Source organism: Aptenodytes patagonicus, chromosome 5, assembly GCF_965638725.1.
Source record: "Aptenodytes patagonicus chromosome 5, bAptPat1.pri.cur, whole genome shotgun sequence".
Classification (NCBI taxonomy): Eukaryota; Metazoa; Chordata; class Aves; order Sphenisciformes; family Spheniscidae; genus Aptenodytes; species Aptenodytes patagonicus.
In genome coordinates, this window is record NC_134953.1 from 69,761,789 (window position 1) to 69,776,803 (window position 15,015).

The window sequence follows — 15,015 nt, forward strand, 5'->3', positions numbered from 1 at the left end:
TGCCTGTTGCACTACGTTTATTGTCCATAAGGCAGAGCTGACACCTCCGAAGGGTTACCGCAGAGCTGGAGGCTGTGCACAGACAACGCTATCCCTTGTCCCTTTGCACCCACCGGGGTGGCCCCGTCCCACGCCGGCAGCGATGCTTGCAGCCCCACTGGCAACACTTCAGGCCCAGAGCACATCGGGAGCTGCAGGGCAGGCAGCTGCTGGGTTGCTGCTTCCCCTCTCGCCCCAAAGCTTGGGCATTTTGTGTCCATGGCCACAGGCGGCAGCACCCCGGCTCCTGGGACAGCTGCTCTCCTGCCTGCTCTGCTGCAAACACCCTGCTGGCACTTGTCCTTCGGGGCCATCCCAGCGCATCCCCCAGCAGCGTGGGGCCATGTTGGTGGCTGGCGGTGTGCCAATGTGGCCAGCACACACCGGGTGGGTAGCCAGGGAGGGGACGGCACAGTCCTGCTGCAGGGAGGGTGCTCTCGGGCAGGGGCACTGGCGTTTGGCTGTTCGGCCCCGAAGGGGGACGGGCAGCCCCTCATCCCCAAAGCACTGTCCCAGCAGGCTGGGGCCAGTGTTGCCTGTCTGCGCGGTGCCTGCGCAGCCTCACGCCTCCTCAGCGGTGGCATCGATCCCCGCGTAGGTGAAGTTCTCGAACAGGGCCATGTTCACGTAGGCCTGCAGGGGAACCTCGGTCAGGAGCCGGTTGTGACAGTGTCCCCATCTACCTCCCGTCCCTGCTGGCACCCCTGTGGGCACTGTGCCCCGGGGGGAGGTGATGGGGCTCCCCACAACTGAAAAGTGATGCTGGGGTTACCCCCACGCGTGGTGGGGTCACACAGGTTCTACTGTTGGATGTCCCCCTGGAGCTCAAGGGATGCTCCGGCATTTGGAAAGCCCCGCACAGGGTGGACATCCCTCCTGCTGAGCCGGGGTGATGTGGGTACCCTGTGCCCAGCCCTGCCGCCGCCGCCACTCACCTTCCTGGCCTCCAGCATGCGGATGAGCTGCATGGAGATCTGGGCGAAGGGTGGGCGCTCGTAGGGGCGGTCACGCCAGCACTGCCTCATCAGTTCGTACCTGGGGGCAGAGATCCGGTGGCGGCTCAGCGTGCACAGGGAGAGAGGCAGCAGAAAAGCTGTTTGTGGGAGATGGGGGGAAGCAGGCGGGAAACTAAAGCCCAGGAAGGGTGTTTGGGTTGTGGGACCTCAGCTCATCCCCCAGCCACAGTGCAGAGGCAAACCAGGCAGGAGCTACCGCAATTGGTGGGAACCCCGTGGAGCAGTGGGGTCAGGGGGATGCGGGTACCGCCATCAGCTGGGGCTTTCTTCCCACTTACACCTCATCGTCGCAGTTGCGTGGCTTCTCCATGCGGTAGCCTTGGGGCAGCTTCTCATAGAGCTCAGCGCACGTCATCCCACAGTACGGTGTCCCCCCTGCAGCCAGAGACACAGAGCTGGCTGCGGTGGGGACAGTCCCTGGGTGTCTCCTCCAGAGCTGCAGGAGGACCAAACCTGCAGGGACCTGGGCGGAGGCAAGGGACAAAGAAGAGCCTTACCCAAGCTGACGATCTCCCAGAGCAGGACGCCAAATGACCACCTGAAAGGGCAGAAGCCAAGGCTGTGACGGAGCCCCTAGCCGTGCCCTGCTGATGGGCATAGGGCAAAGCCCAGGATGGAGTGGGCAGCCAGGGCTCAGGCCAAGCCAGCAGCTCCCCAGGGAGGTGCACCAGCATCACCTCCTGCCCTTGCAGCACCCAGAACAAAAGCATTGCTGCACTGACCATCCCAGGGAGGGATGGAGGCGAATGTGGCCATGCCCCAGCCCTGGTGCCCCTGTCTGCAGGACTTACACGTCGCTCTTGGTGGTGTACACGCTGTAGTTCAGGGACTCGATGGCCATCCAGCGAACCGGCAAGCGGCCCTGGGGAAACAGAGAGTGACCGTCAGCGGAGGGGGATGCCCCGCAGACAGAGGGCAGCTGTGACCCAGCCGGTCCCAGCATGGTGGGTCATTCTCGCTGACAGTGGGGATCCGGCCCACTGCATCGGTGCAGGCCCCGTGGAGATGCTTTGCTCCTGCCTCACCATCGTCTTCTTCACGTAGACCTCCTCCCCTCTGGAGAGGCCAAAGTCGGCAATCTTGGAGGCCAAGTTTTCTCCCACCAGGATATTCCTGGCTGCCAGGTCCCTGTGAATGAACTGAAAGGGGCCAGCAGTCAGCAGGAGCCACATGCTCCCTCCTGCTGGCCCCAGGGGTCTTGTGCCCTGCTCAGGAGTCCCCAGGCCCCTGGGGAAAGGATGCTCTGGGGGGCTTGCTGGGCATGTACCTGCTTCTCACTTAGGTACTGCATCCCCTTGGCCACGTCCGAAGCAAACTGGAGGAGCTGCTGGGAGGTGAGGGTGGAGGCAGTGCCGTGCTCCTTGGCAAAGGCCGGGTCCGTCTCCAGGACTCGGCTTTTGCGGAGGAAGTCGAGGAGGTTTCCGTAGGGAGCATACTCAATGGCAATATACAGGTAGCCTGGGGGGCAGGAGGAGGTTGGGCTCGTGGGGGTCTCCCTGGCAAAGAGGAATACACAGCCGGGCAGGGGCCATGGGGCTGGGGAGAGGGGAGAGGGGGATAGCCCTCACCCTTGTTCTCGCAGGCACCCAGCAAGTTGATGATGTTGGGGTGATGGCCCAGTTTGCACAGCACCTCCAGCTCCCCAGCAAAGTCCCGATGGTCGTTCTCTGAAGCAAACTCTGGAAGGAAATCAGGGATGGATGCCTCAGTCCTACAACAAGGGCCCTTCCTCTGCTCCTCCGCCGATGGCTCCTGCCCCTCCTCAGCCCTCAGCATGGCCCCAGATGCAGCCGCAACCCCCAGCCCACCCTGCCCACCTCTCCGCACCTCTCACCTTTCAGCATCTTGATGGCTGCGTTCATTTTCAGGCCGTCCTTTTTGATCATGGCCCTGATGACTTGCCCAAAGTTGCCCTCCCCGATCATGTCCTCAAACTTGATGTCTTCCCACTCCAGGATGGGGTAGCTGAGGGGCTCGGGCTGTGGCTTGGGCCGGCGTGTCAGGGTCAGGGTCCCTGAGTTGAACTGCAGGATGGTCTCTTCCCCCTGGCAGATGGGAGCGGGTGAGGTTAGAGGCACCGGGCACCCCTCTGCCCGCGCGGCAGTCCCGGCAGGGCAGGCGTCGTGGGCAAGGGCGGGCTCCGCACCCTCTCCATGTGGAAGTGAGGTCTGGCTGCGTCCGGACTGGAGGCTACGGAGCGTGACCTGGATCGGGCTGGAACGTGGGGAGCTGGGGACATGGTCCTGGAGGGGCAGGCAGCACTCACCGAGCCAGACTGGTACGTAAAGGTGCGGCGCCGGTGGAAAAAATTCTTCTTGATGAGGAAAAGCGCCAGGAGGGCAAAGAGGATGGTGAGGCAGGTGACGGACACGGAGCCGACGATGGCCAAGAGCAGCTGCTGGTCTATTCCCGCCTGCTCGGTGCTCTGGCTGCCCAGGCTGGGGGGCACGCTCAGTGCTCCTGATAAAAGGAGGGATGGAGGGTTGTGGTCCACGGCCAAGCCCTGCCCAGGCTGCATGGGTGGCCAAACACCAAGACAGCAGCCCTCTCCCGGCACTCTGGGACCCCATGAAGACACCACAGCTGCATCCCGAGCTCCCAGGGCCATGGTGGCATAGGGGTGAGGGTGTCAATGCCTGGGCCCTGCCACCGAACCCGTGAGTTTCTGGACCCTCCAACCAGCCCTGGGTCCAGCCACCAGCTCCTCCCATGCTGGCTCTGCCCTACTCCCTTAGCCCCTTGCACACCACGTCACGCTCTGGCCAAGGCAGAGCCACTCTGCAGGTGCCGTGCTGTCACAATGCCACCCCTGCCCCATCAGGACTACGAGGAGCAGGATTTCTGAAGATGCCTACAAGTGTTTTGGGTTTGGGCTGCTGCTTCAGAGCTGCGCTACCCAGATGCTGAGCCCAAGCTCCAGCAGAGCCACGAGCCTCCTGCCTGCTGGGACACCCTACTCACCATCCCCCAGGGTCTTGGCTTTCACGGGCTGGCTCCACTCCCCCGGGACGTGGGAGTTGGCCCGGACGCGAAACTGGTAGCTGGTGCTGGCGTTGAGGCCCCCGACGATCTTGGTGGTCTCAGAGCCACTGTCAGTGTCAATCCACTGGGGCTCGCTGGTGCCCCCCACCTGCTGCAGCTCCACGATGTACTTGGTGATGCCACCGTTGGGGTACTCAGGGACCTGCCAGGAGAGCCTGACGGCGGTGTCGGACACGGACTCTGCCAAGAGCAACCGCGGGGAGGAGGGTCCTGGGACAAGGAGAGGGTAGCGTCAGTCCCAGGACGGGGACCCTAGCGCTGCAGGGGCTGAGCACTGGTGTGAGGACCAGACCCCATGGATGGCAATGGCATCCAAAGCTGTGCCAGCTTTGAGGGACCGCCAGGGACCCCTGGCCCCTGCTTGGGCAGAGGCAGGAGGAGGCAGAGCTGCTCTCCAGCAGCAGGGCAGGACTGCACCCACAAACACTCCCAGCCTCAGGGACCATCAAGCTAGACATCTCTGTATTGACTAGCTCTTGGGATATTTTCCTTCTTCAACCCTCCCTCACACATGGCAGGTTTTGAGCATCTTATCATTCCCACCACCTCCTCTGAGCCTTCTCCAGCCTGCCCACATCCCTAACCCCAAATCTCCCAAATCTCAAAATCACACAAAGCTCTTAAAATTACTGAGCAGAGAAAACCTCAGATTCTTCAAGCCTGACGCCCACCAGCCCTCCCAAGGTGTACCAGCTGGCACCAAGCCTCACTGAAGGCCTCATGCACTGCTCCTCCCTTGCCTACCAGAAAGGTTGGTCAGGCTGATGCTGCACCTCCCCACGGTCTCCCACCCACATGGGGGGCTGTGTGCATGTGTGTGTGCATGTGCCCCCAGAAGGGGCTGCAAATTTCCTCAAGCCCTAGTGATCATCCAGCCAAATTACCAGGCAGCAGGATTAAAGCAAAATAATTTTTTCAGGCAAAGTATAATTATACTGAGGAACTTGTTGCTACAGGGCGTTGTAAAGGCTGCAAGTATAGACAGGTCCATCGGGGCTTGGGCAAGAGCGCAAAGGACAGATCGGTTTGTGAGCATCACTCATGATGACCTGAATGTCATATTCAGCTTAGGATGTTTCTCAGCTGCTTGGTGCTGGAGGCTGCGGGGTCTAGCCAGGAAAGGAGGACGCATTTTCCCCCAAGCAGCTGTTCATGCACTATCAGAGACAGGATACAGAAGCAGCTGGACTTGGGGATGGTCACCGTTACATTTATAACTGATTTATCATTGTAATTCTCTGTAATAATTCCCTGCGCCCTGCCAGACTCACCTTTGCTGTTGATCATGACCTTGTAGAGGTCGGAGGGGGGCCCCAGGCTGGCGCAGTGGTAGACCAGCACCTCCAGCCCGTACTCCTTGTTGAACTCCAGGTCCCTGATGCGGGCGGAGAGCACGGAGATGGACGTGATGTTTTTCTCACAGACCAGCCGCCTCGCAGAGTCGAAGAGGTGGACAATGAACCCATGTGCTGGCTCGTGGTTACTTGGCAATTTCCAGTTGACGTGAAGTGTGTTTTTCTCCTCTATGGACCAACCTTCGATCACAGGCTTGACTGTGGGCTCTGCGAAAAAAAGGCAGCAAAACCTCACGTGTAAGGTTAGGGGTAGGGTCAGTGTTAGGGTCAGGGTGAGGGAGATGGGGGCTCACCAAGGCACTCGGTCACCATGATGGCCTCGGGCCCCTTGCTGCCCTCCCCACCATCCCCCGGACGGCTCAGCTGCACCTTGACGACGTAGGCAGTCACCGGACGGAGGTTCATGAGGGTGATGTTCTCGCTGTTGTCAACTGTTGGCCAAGAGGACATGTCAAAACCATGCCCATGACCCACGCTCTGCCGCTCCACTGGTGTCCTCCCCGGCATCACTGCAGGGGTCCCATGATGGAGACCTCTGCTCACCTCAGACACCCACTGGCTGGGGCAGCCGTCCCCTCCTGCCTGGGTCCTACCTGTGTCCCCCCTCCCCTGGCAAACACGTACCCACAATGGATGACCACGCTGAGGTGTCGTCCTTGGGCTTGTAGAACAGCTTGATGGACACAATGGGTCCGTCGCCAGAGAAGCAGTCCACGGGTGACACCACGAGCTGGCGGCTCTGCTTGGCCAGCAGCCGTGGGGGGCTCAGGGGCGCTGGCGGCACTGGGGATGAAGGAGGGAATGACACTAGTGGGACCGGGAGCAACAAGGAGCAGAGTGTGGGGACATCCACCACCTCTTGGCTTCTTCCAGCTTTGTCAGGGAAGTCTTTTATCACCACCCAAACCTGTCTGCTGGCACTGCGGCACACAACGGGTTCCACACAGTCCAGCGGGGGTGGGTTTGGCATTGCCACACCATGCAGTCAGACTCCCCCAGCAGCCCCGGCTCGTCCCACTTGTGCTGCCACCCTTTCCTCACCTCGGATGTTGACCTTGACTTTCCGGCTGTCCTGGCCCCCAGTTGTGGAGACCCGGCACTCCCAGAGTCCTGTGTCTGCCTTCGTCAGGCGCTGCACCTGAAACTCGCAGGTGATCTGCCCTGGCTCGATGATAGCTTTGATGAGCTGTGGGCACACAGGGTGCCGTGAGCCCCCCGGCTCAGCCCCCCGGCTCCCCACGCCAGCCTGAAGCTGCCCAGCAAACTGGTGGGGAAACAGGTGCTTTTGGGGGAGCCAGCAATGCGGGTGGGGGCTGATGTGTGGGGACGGCAGTGGGGCAAGGGCACAGGGCGGTGGGGAGCGGGCACCAGGTAAGCAGCGGTACCTTAAGTACGGTGCCGTCAGCCTTGCGCAGCTCCACGCTGTCGCTGGCAGGCAGTGGGTTGCCGGTGGCCACGCAGCTGACGACAGGCTCCGAGCCCAGGTTGAACTCCAGCTCTGAGGCCAGTTGGATGATCTGGGGGAACCAGTCTGGCACGGGGAAATCGGCGTTAGGGCTGGCCCCGCTCCTCCATAGGTGTGAGAGAGGCTGGCACCTTTCTCCGGTCCCAGCCACAGCTGGACCCTGGTGCTGGGGGGCTGGTGCCGGGTGCTGTGGTCTAGCCCTGATCCCTACCCCACATGCCGGGCTCGGCAATGCTCTCGGCACAGCTAATCCCGGGGGGCCAGACTAGATGCTCCCCTTGCAGCGCCCTGGTTTCCATAGGGTTGGGGACTATTTCTGCAGGCAAGGGGGGCTGCTGAGCCGGCTGGCGAGACTGGTAGCCGATGGCCCCCCCAGTCACTGGTGAGGAAGGAGCTGGAGCCCACCCGAGGGTGGGGGACAGAAACCTGCTGTGGCCCCGCACCAGCCTCACCTGACTTCTCGCAGTGCTGCCCGTGCCAGCCTGCAGGGCAGATGCAGCCGCTGAAGCGGTTACAGCTGCCTCCATTTCGGCAGGCACACCCCAGGGCACAGTCAGGGCCGTAGTATCCCGGGGGACAGGCTGCAGAAAGAGGAGAACTCGCTGCTACCCCTGGCTGCGGTGTGGAGCCGGCACGGTGCAGGACCGTGGAGGCAGACACCGTGGGCAGCTGGTGCAGGCAGCAGCACTGCTCAGCCCATGCCGACTCTCATGCTGGGAGAGGTTTGCACAGGCCCCAGAGGAAGCCCAGGTTGGATGTGTGATGCGATGGATGCTGACATCCCCATACCTTGGCTGCAGCGGGAGCCGCTCCAGCCCGAGGCGCAGGAGCAGCCATAGGGGTCTGGCAGGCAGAAGCTCAGCCCCCTGCAGCCCTGGGCTCTCTGGCACGTCTCCTGGCAGTTGCGGCCAAACTGGCCTTCCCGGCAGGCTGGAAAAACAAGCGTGGTCTGCCCTCACCTGCTGTTCATCCATACACTGCTTGTACATGGCATGGCACTGGCTCAGGTGCCCTGAGCCCCATATCGCCACCCTGAGCAGGTACAGAAGCTGTGTCCTGCTGAGAAGGTGGATGGTCCAGCCCTGCTCCAGAAACAGAGGGCACCATGGATAGGGAGGCGCTGGGGATGCATGTGGCGTTTCTGGCCACGGTGCTTGGGTCTGGGGGTGCAGCAGGGCCCCCGTGCATGCCCTGGGCACAGCTCCTGCTGCCGGGCAGCCCTGCACCTACCTCTCTCGCAGCGGGTGCCCATGAACCCAGGAGGGCAGATGCATTCGCCAACGTGGTCGTGGCAGACACCGCCGTTCAGACAGTCAGGACAGTCCTTCTCACAGGATGATCCCCATTTCTTTGCAGGGCAGGCTGCAGAGAGAGCGGAGGGGGCGCAGGGTCGCACTGGGCCAGGGGGCAGGGTACGGCTGCCTGGGGAGCTGGATCCCCGCTCACCTCTCACGATCAGGCGGTAGAAGGCACTCCACAGAGGGCTGTCCCCCATGAACGTGGCGCTGTAGACCCCATTTTCACTTACGCTGACGTTGGGGAGTGTCAGGGTGACGAGGTCACCCCTCACCTCTCCTCGGTCTGTGGTCTGGTAGTAGGTGCCTGCAAGGGGGCAGAGGGTGACCCAGGGCCCCCCCGTGCCCCCGGGGCCGGCGCCAGGCACCGGCTGGGAGCATCCCCGGCCCCGTGCCTGCTCTTGGGGCCACTTGCCATTTCTTTTCCACATGACGTCTGTCTCCTTCCTCTTGAGGACCCTGGCAGAGAAGGTGGCTGGCTCGGCAATGTTCACAGACTGCGTGGCCTTCACTGGGAAAAGGTGGGCTGCAGAGGAGGAGGATGAGGAGGAGGAACAGGCTGAGCAGCGGTCACCCCCCAGGGGACTCGCACCCAAGGGCAGCGCTGGCACCCCCAGATCAGCAACCCCAAAATGCAACCCTGGTGCAGCCCAGCACCCACCACATATGCTTCTGCTGGGATGTCACAACGCGCCTCCCCGTTGCCCCATGTGGGAGCCGAGACCCCTTGAGCCTCCACAGGGAGAGGTGCTCCCTTCCTGGCCCCTCCAGCCCCCACAGGCAGACACCAAAGACTGGGATGGGGCACCCTGCCCTCTGGCCAGTCCACCAGCCCCAGCTCAGTGCAGGATGCCGGTGGCAGCAGCTGGGGGAGGTGACAACTGGGACAAATCTGCATGGTGCACCCTGCTTGCTGCCAGCCCAGGGAGGTGAGGAGCAGCTGCAGGTAGCGACAGCACAGGCAGGCGAGGACCAGTGAGGGGAAGCAGGCGTGCGGAGGGCTGCACGCCAGCCCACGGGACCAGCTGCCCTGTCATGGCTGTTTTCCTGATCTCCCAGCTGTTGGGGCGTACAGCAGCAGTGAACTCTCAGAGTATTAATGTGAGTCAGCCAGAGCCCAGCTCTGAGCACAGACAGGCTATAAATACATTAAGGCCTGGGAAACCAAGCCCTGGGCGTGCCAGGACAGACACAAAAGAGGGCACAGGCGGGTGCTGGCTCTCAGAGCCTGCCTGCATGCCAGCTTGCACACACTAAAAGCAGCCACACCGGGTCCAAGCTAAGGCACATCCAGCCCCATGTCCTGCCCCAGCGATGCTGGGGGCTGGGAGGAAGCGGCACATGCCATGGACGCCTGGGGAAGGGCACCGCAGGTCATGCGTCCCAGTAATTCCCCAGATTCACCTCCCTGCCTTCAGCAGTTTGCAGCCCAGGAGCTTCCCGAGTCAGGTATTATCCCTCTAGTTGGGATCTTTCTACCACGGACTTTGCAATCCTTTGTAAAGGGCACACAGATGTGGCCCCCGTCCTGTCTGTCTCTGTCTCACTCGCCGGAGTGAGAGCCCAACACGACCCCATGCACAGCACTTTGCATTTACCTATGCTGAATTTTATCTGCTGCTCCGCCACTGCTCAGCAGTGTCTGCAGCCCCCCGCAGAGCTCATCCCTCCCTGGGCAGCCCAGGGACAGCAGCTGGCATGGCCGCTTATTCAGTTGTTTGTAACCACAACAAGTGGCACAGGTCCCCCCAGAGACCCCGTGCCACACCGGTGGGGACTTTCCCCCGTGACAAGAACCACAAATTAACTCCGATTCTTGCTCCCTTTCTTGTAGTCAGTTATTTACTCATGCAGAGACCACCCCTGCCACCCCCTGGGTGCAGAATTGCTCCCAAAGAGCCTTTGAAATGGAATTTTCTTAATTTTCTCTGGAAACCCAAGCAGACAGCATCAGCCAAGTTGCCCACAGCATCCTCACCGCTGCCGCCCCAGAGACCTTCCCACTGCCAACTCACGCTGCCTCTTCCTCAGGTACCACATAACCACAAATTCTGCTTTTTATTATGGTTTCTACTAATTTGCCTGATTCCAATTTGGGTTTACAGGCCTGTAACTCCTAACCCAGAAAGCTTTTAGGAAAGGCTGGCATCCCACAAGCAGCCTTGCTGCCCGCCCTCCGCTCGTGCCTCATAGGCAGCAGCACAGCCCCGCTCACGGCAAGCCCGGCCTGGCAACACTGCACTGCTCAGTTCAGCTATTTATGTCCTGTCTGCTGCTATCAGCTCTGGCATTTTAGACAGATCCCCCAAGAAGTTTCCCCAGCTTCTCTATCGTGCACATGGATGCAAAAATAAAATAATTTTGTTTTTTTCTGCAATGGCCTCTCTGGGTATTCTAAAAAATAGGTTATTGCCAGGTTTAAACCCTTCTAAAATTGCTCCTCGTGACCTTTTTGGTCTGTTTTACTGTGTTTTTACAGCAAAACTTCCAAAGTTTATCATCCTTCCTGTATTCTTCTTCCTGCATGACCTTTTGGGAGATGTCAGCTTTCCTCTAGCAGCATTCCCCACCCGCTGCTTCATCACCCTGGCCTGCTTTGGTGTGCTCTTGGGCTTAACAGGAGAGATGTTACGCGCTGAGCCTCCCCAGTGGGTTCTGTACACAGCCCTTCCTCCCTCTGCAAAGATGTAATTTTTTCGGTTACGTTTTCCTTTCATCCATTTTCCTTTTTTTTTTTTTTTTTACTTCTCCTTCTCTAAACTAAACAGAGCAACAGCAGTTTGTTTGGCACTTGAAAAAAGCTACTTTCTTGGCACTTGTAACTCCTGCAGGGGCTTGGACCTGGACACCAATCAGCTCCTCCACAGCGGTATTTTGGCCTGGCTATGGCGACCCAGGAGCGGAGGGCTGGCTGGGACCCCCCCACCATGGGATGCCTCATCATCCCAACAGGACCCCAGAGCTGTGACCTCCCCTGGGACTTATATAAGGGGACACCTGGGGGTGCAGAGCCCCCTGCTGCATTCCTCAACCCTGCCGCCAGCCGTGCCCCCCATGCCATCTCCTGGTGCCTCTGCCTTCCTCCCTCGGCGCCTCTGTGCCGCTCTGCTTGCCCAGACCGGCTGGCTCTGTTTCCGATAGGACCGCTGCCATTTTTCAGTCCAGCCTCTGGCCGAGGATGCAGGCTGGTCCCTGATCCTTGGGGGATGCTTGGACCCTACCAGCAGTCTCTGTTCCCCAGCTTGGAGATACTAGAGCTGCTCAAAATGATATACTAAAGCTTTGTTTTAACACGGGCAGGGAAACTTGTATCCCTCTCGTCTCATTCTCAGCAGAATGTCAACTGTTTTAGCCAAAACTTTATAAATAAAGACTAGACAGCATCCTGAGGCAAACAGCTATCACAAAAAATTTCAGTCCTAATAGTTTTGCGAAGTCTCAAGCATGGGGGGAGTGGAGGTCGGGGGGGGGCAGTGTGGGAGAGTGCTGCCCCAGGCAGTGTCCCTGCCACCGGCCAGCCTGGGGAGGCCCTTTTGGCTTATATGGCCCAAAATGGGAGTGGAGGACAAGAGCCCAGTGCCACCCTCAGCTGCGGTGCACTCTGGCAGTGCCTCTCGTGGAGACCCCACTGCCAGAGCAGCGATGTGCTGCTGCGGCATGGTGCTCGCCAAGCGCCCAGGGAGGCTGCTGGAGACGCTCCCTGGCACTACCTCCTCCCCAGGAGCCCGTGGTGGCGGAACAAGACTGGCACAGCTCCCATGCACTGCCCCCCCCCGGTTAATGATTTCCAGACCCCACCGCCTCCTCCAAGGGCGCCTGGCTTCCTCTTGGACCTTGCCCTGCTGCCAGGCACCATTCCCAGCCCAGCCGGCTGCCCGCGCTGCCACCTGTTCCCGCACGCCTCCGTGGGGCTCGGCCTCACTCCTCCAGCTGAACATCCCTTCCCTCTCCATCCCACTGGTGCCAGCAGACCCCAAACCTAGCCTGTGGGTCACCGCTGTCCCCCTGCCATGCCCGCTGGTGCCGGCATTGTGAAGCATGTAGACCCAGCTGGCAGGCGGGGGGCTGCCCGCCGCTCCCCCCAGCTGCTCACCGTTGTGGCTGTTGTGGACGTAGACCACCTGGGCCTGCTCGGTTGGGGTGCGCCCCAGGCAGTAGAGGATCCCCACGAGGTCGGCCATGGAGAAGCCCCTGGCCTGGACATGGTTGCTGCGGTTGCGGTAGTTTTGGAAGCCTGTCTTGGGGTGCGTCATCACAATCTTGTTCTCCCGCTCGATCTGCAGGTAGCTCACGTCACGCTCTCCCATGATGCAGGAGAGGAAGAAGTCAGAGTGGGACAGGCTCTGCACGTTGGCGATCAGGGTGATGTCCAGGATGGCCCCTGGGTTGGGGGAGCACGAGGGCGCGTCATGACTGGACAAGGGCACAGCCATCTGCCTCAGGGCCAGACCCCGTCACCCAGATGTCACCCTCTTTCCAGGACATTTTTGTCACCCCCAGCCCCGGAGGCACAGCCAGGGCACAGCCAGGTCAGGTGCAAACCCATCAGGATGGCACAGTGGGCATTTCCACTCTTCTTTTGGACATCCCCATGGGCTCAGCCCCCCGCCATGAGCCAAGTGTGCAGCAGGACGGGGGTCCTGGGGCCCCTCTCCTCCCACAAGCTGCCTGTGCCTCAGCCCCGTGCTGGGGAGAGGCAGGCAGCGGAGGGCACTGCTGGCCTCTGAGGTCTCCAAATGGCCGATCACAAAGGGATGTTTCCTCCCTCCAATCCCTGCTCCGATGGCGCCACTGAGCTCCCACAGCTGCCTCGTCCCACCAAGCCTCCCTCGGGCAGGGGCTGCTCCCTGGGGCTGAGGGAAAGGGGTGATTTACCTGCCAGCCGTGGGAGGAGAAGCAGAAGATAAACCTGGAGTCCCATGTCCTTGGAGCGTGTCTTGAATCTGGCACAGGTCAGAAAATCCCCGGCATGTCCCAGCCACGGGGGTTGGAGCCAGAGGCCGCAGCTGCCTAGGGGTTCCACGTGGGCGGCAGCTCATGACCCCTGCTCCCTGCCTGCACCCCCCATCTCGCCTCTGCCCAGCTGCTCGGCGTCTGGGGGAGCTGGGACCACCTCCTCTGTCACATAGCCTGGGCACGGTGAGGAAGGTGCCCCCGTCGCCACTTGCTTGGTGGCCACCCGGCTGCTCAGGAGTGGGGCTTGGTGGCGAAGAGGCCACTGAGGTCCCCTGCCCAGTGGCAGCTTTCCCGGGGAGCAGGCGCTCACCCCTCCAGGGCTAGGGCTGTGTGCTCAGGGCTCCCCAAGCCATGCTGAGCCCCCAGCCCAGCCAGGAAGTGTCCCAACCCGCCTCCTTGCCCGCTGTGCAGAGGGTCTCATGCCCGAGCCCGCCCGGGCAGCAGCATCCCCGTCCCTTCGGCGCAGCCCCACGGCCGACGGCTGTGGGAAGGGCTCTCTGGAGCAGGGAAAGGAAAGGGGCCAAGGGGCCGTGGCTGGCGGTGGCGGCGGAGCCAAATCCTGTTTCCCATGCGGCATTTCCTGCTCTCCACCCATTGTTCGGAGACAGGCCTGACTCCAGGAGCCGGCAGGAGCTGCCCCACACAGGCTCTGCGCCGGCAAGTGGCATGCGGCGATGCTGAGGCCGTACACACCTCATGACACCTCAGCCTCCTACCACCACAAGCTGGGGTGCTATGGCATGGCCCCACCTGGGCTTCGCGTTGTGCCAGGGTCCAACTCACACCTGCAGCAGACTGTCGCGGGGCCTCTGTCCGGGTTAAAAGGGGCTGAGCAGGAGCACAGGCAGGGCGATGAAAAGCCAGCCAGCCCGCATGGGAGGATGGCCGCTGCTGGGGGAGAAAACACTCCATGTTGCAGTAAACATGTCTGGGAGGAAGCGGAAAGCAGCAGAAAGCCTGGCTTTCCCTGAGTGCTTTCCCATGCACAGCACCGGCACAGGCACCGGCATGGGCATGGCACAGCATGGCCCTGCTGCCCCTCCAGCCCCAGGGGGTCTCACACCCAGCCATCCTGCGAGGCTGCCCTGGCCTCCAGCGGGGTGCAGGCTCTTTGGCAAACGAAAGGCATTCCCCAGGAAACCACCGTAAGCTTCACCCGCCAAACCTCATGCTGCTTCACAAACCGAGCTGTTCCCACGTGAAAGCCAGGGCTGCCAGGGAGCGAGCCTCATGTTTGGTGTGTCCTGAGCCCATGCCGTATCCGGCCAAAAATCTAAAGCACACATGGAGAGGAAGGGGAAATCCATTCATCGCTTCCGACTATTTACAGCGCGCTCCGGAGCCGCGCAGTGCCCACGGCGTGCCGATGGAGGGATGGCAGCAGGCAGGGGCTCCCCCAGCGCAGCCACCCGGCCACCCTGCGACAGGAGGGATGGAGAGGTGCCAAAAAAGATGGACACCAGATGCAGCTGCCCCCATTTGCCTGGAAAACTAAGCACAGTGCTTTCCTGTGGGCTGTGCATAGGCAAGGGGCTCTGTTTTTGGGAGACCCCCGGGGCACCTGAGGCACAACCATAATGTAAATGCGGAGCACAAGGCCATCCTGCAGTGGGATGCGCAGGGGCTGGGCAGCCAAGGCTGGTCCCTTCTGCCGTCGGTGCCCTCCTGGGGAACGCCACATCCCCATTTGCCTGGCTAACCCCAAGCTCATTTGCAAGCGCATTGGGTCAAGGACTCATCCGCGCACTCAGTACAACTGCAGGAAGAGGATAGATACACGAATAGATAAATAAATGGCTTCTTCCCCTAGTTCACTGGCTGTAGAGGCCAGTCACGCTCAGAACCAT

The 15,015-nt window shown here is 61.1% G+C and overlaps 1 protein-coding gene across 2 annotated transcripts; it reads right to left on the reverse strand.

Annotated features, from left to right (window-relative positions):
* On the reverse strand, positions 1–13,632 carry TIE1 (tyrosine kinase with immunoglobulin like and EGF like domains 1). Of its 2 annotated transcripts, none has more exons than XM_076340413.1 (23): positions 13,088–13,632; positions 12,306–12,593; positions 8,628–8,738; positions 8,364–8,519; positions 8,148–8,279; positions 7,707–7,847; positions 7,370–7,498; positions 6,838–6,983; positions 6,494–6,638; positions 6,077–6,235; positions 5,746–5,883; positions 5,369–5,659; positions 4,017–4,307; positions 3,322–3,515; positions 2,890–3,100; positions 2,624–2,734; positions 2,323–2,513; positions 2,081–2,194; positions 1,847–1,917; positions 1,553–1,593; positions 1,334–1,430; positions 975–1,074; positions 1–672 (listed from the first exon to the last, which is right to left on the reverse strand). In XM_076340413.1, exons 1-23 carry the CDS (start codon positions 13,131–13,133, stop codon positions 601–603), a joined length of 3,375 nt encoding a protein of 1,124 aa, XP_076196528.1. In that variant the 5' UTR covers positions 13,134–13,632; the 3' UTR covers positions 1–600. The 2 variants fall into 2 exon arrangements, with proteins under 2 accessions (XP_076196528.1, XP_076196527.1); XM_076340412.1 differs by having other exon boundaries at positions 3,202–3,515.
* Between the last annotated feature and the right edge of the window lie 1,383 nt (positions 13,633–15,015).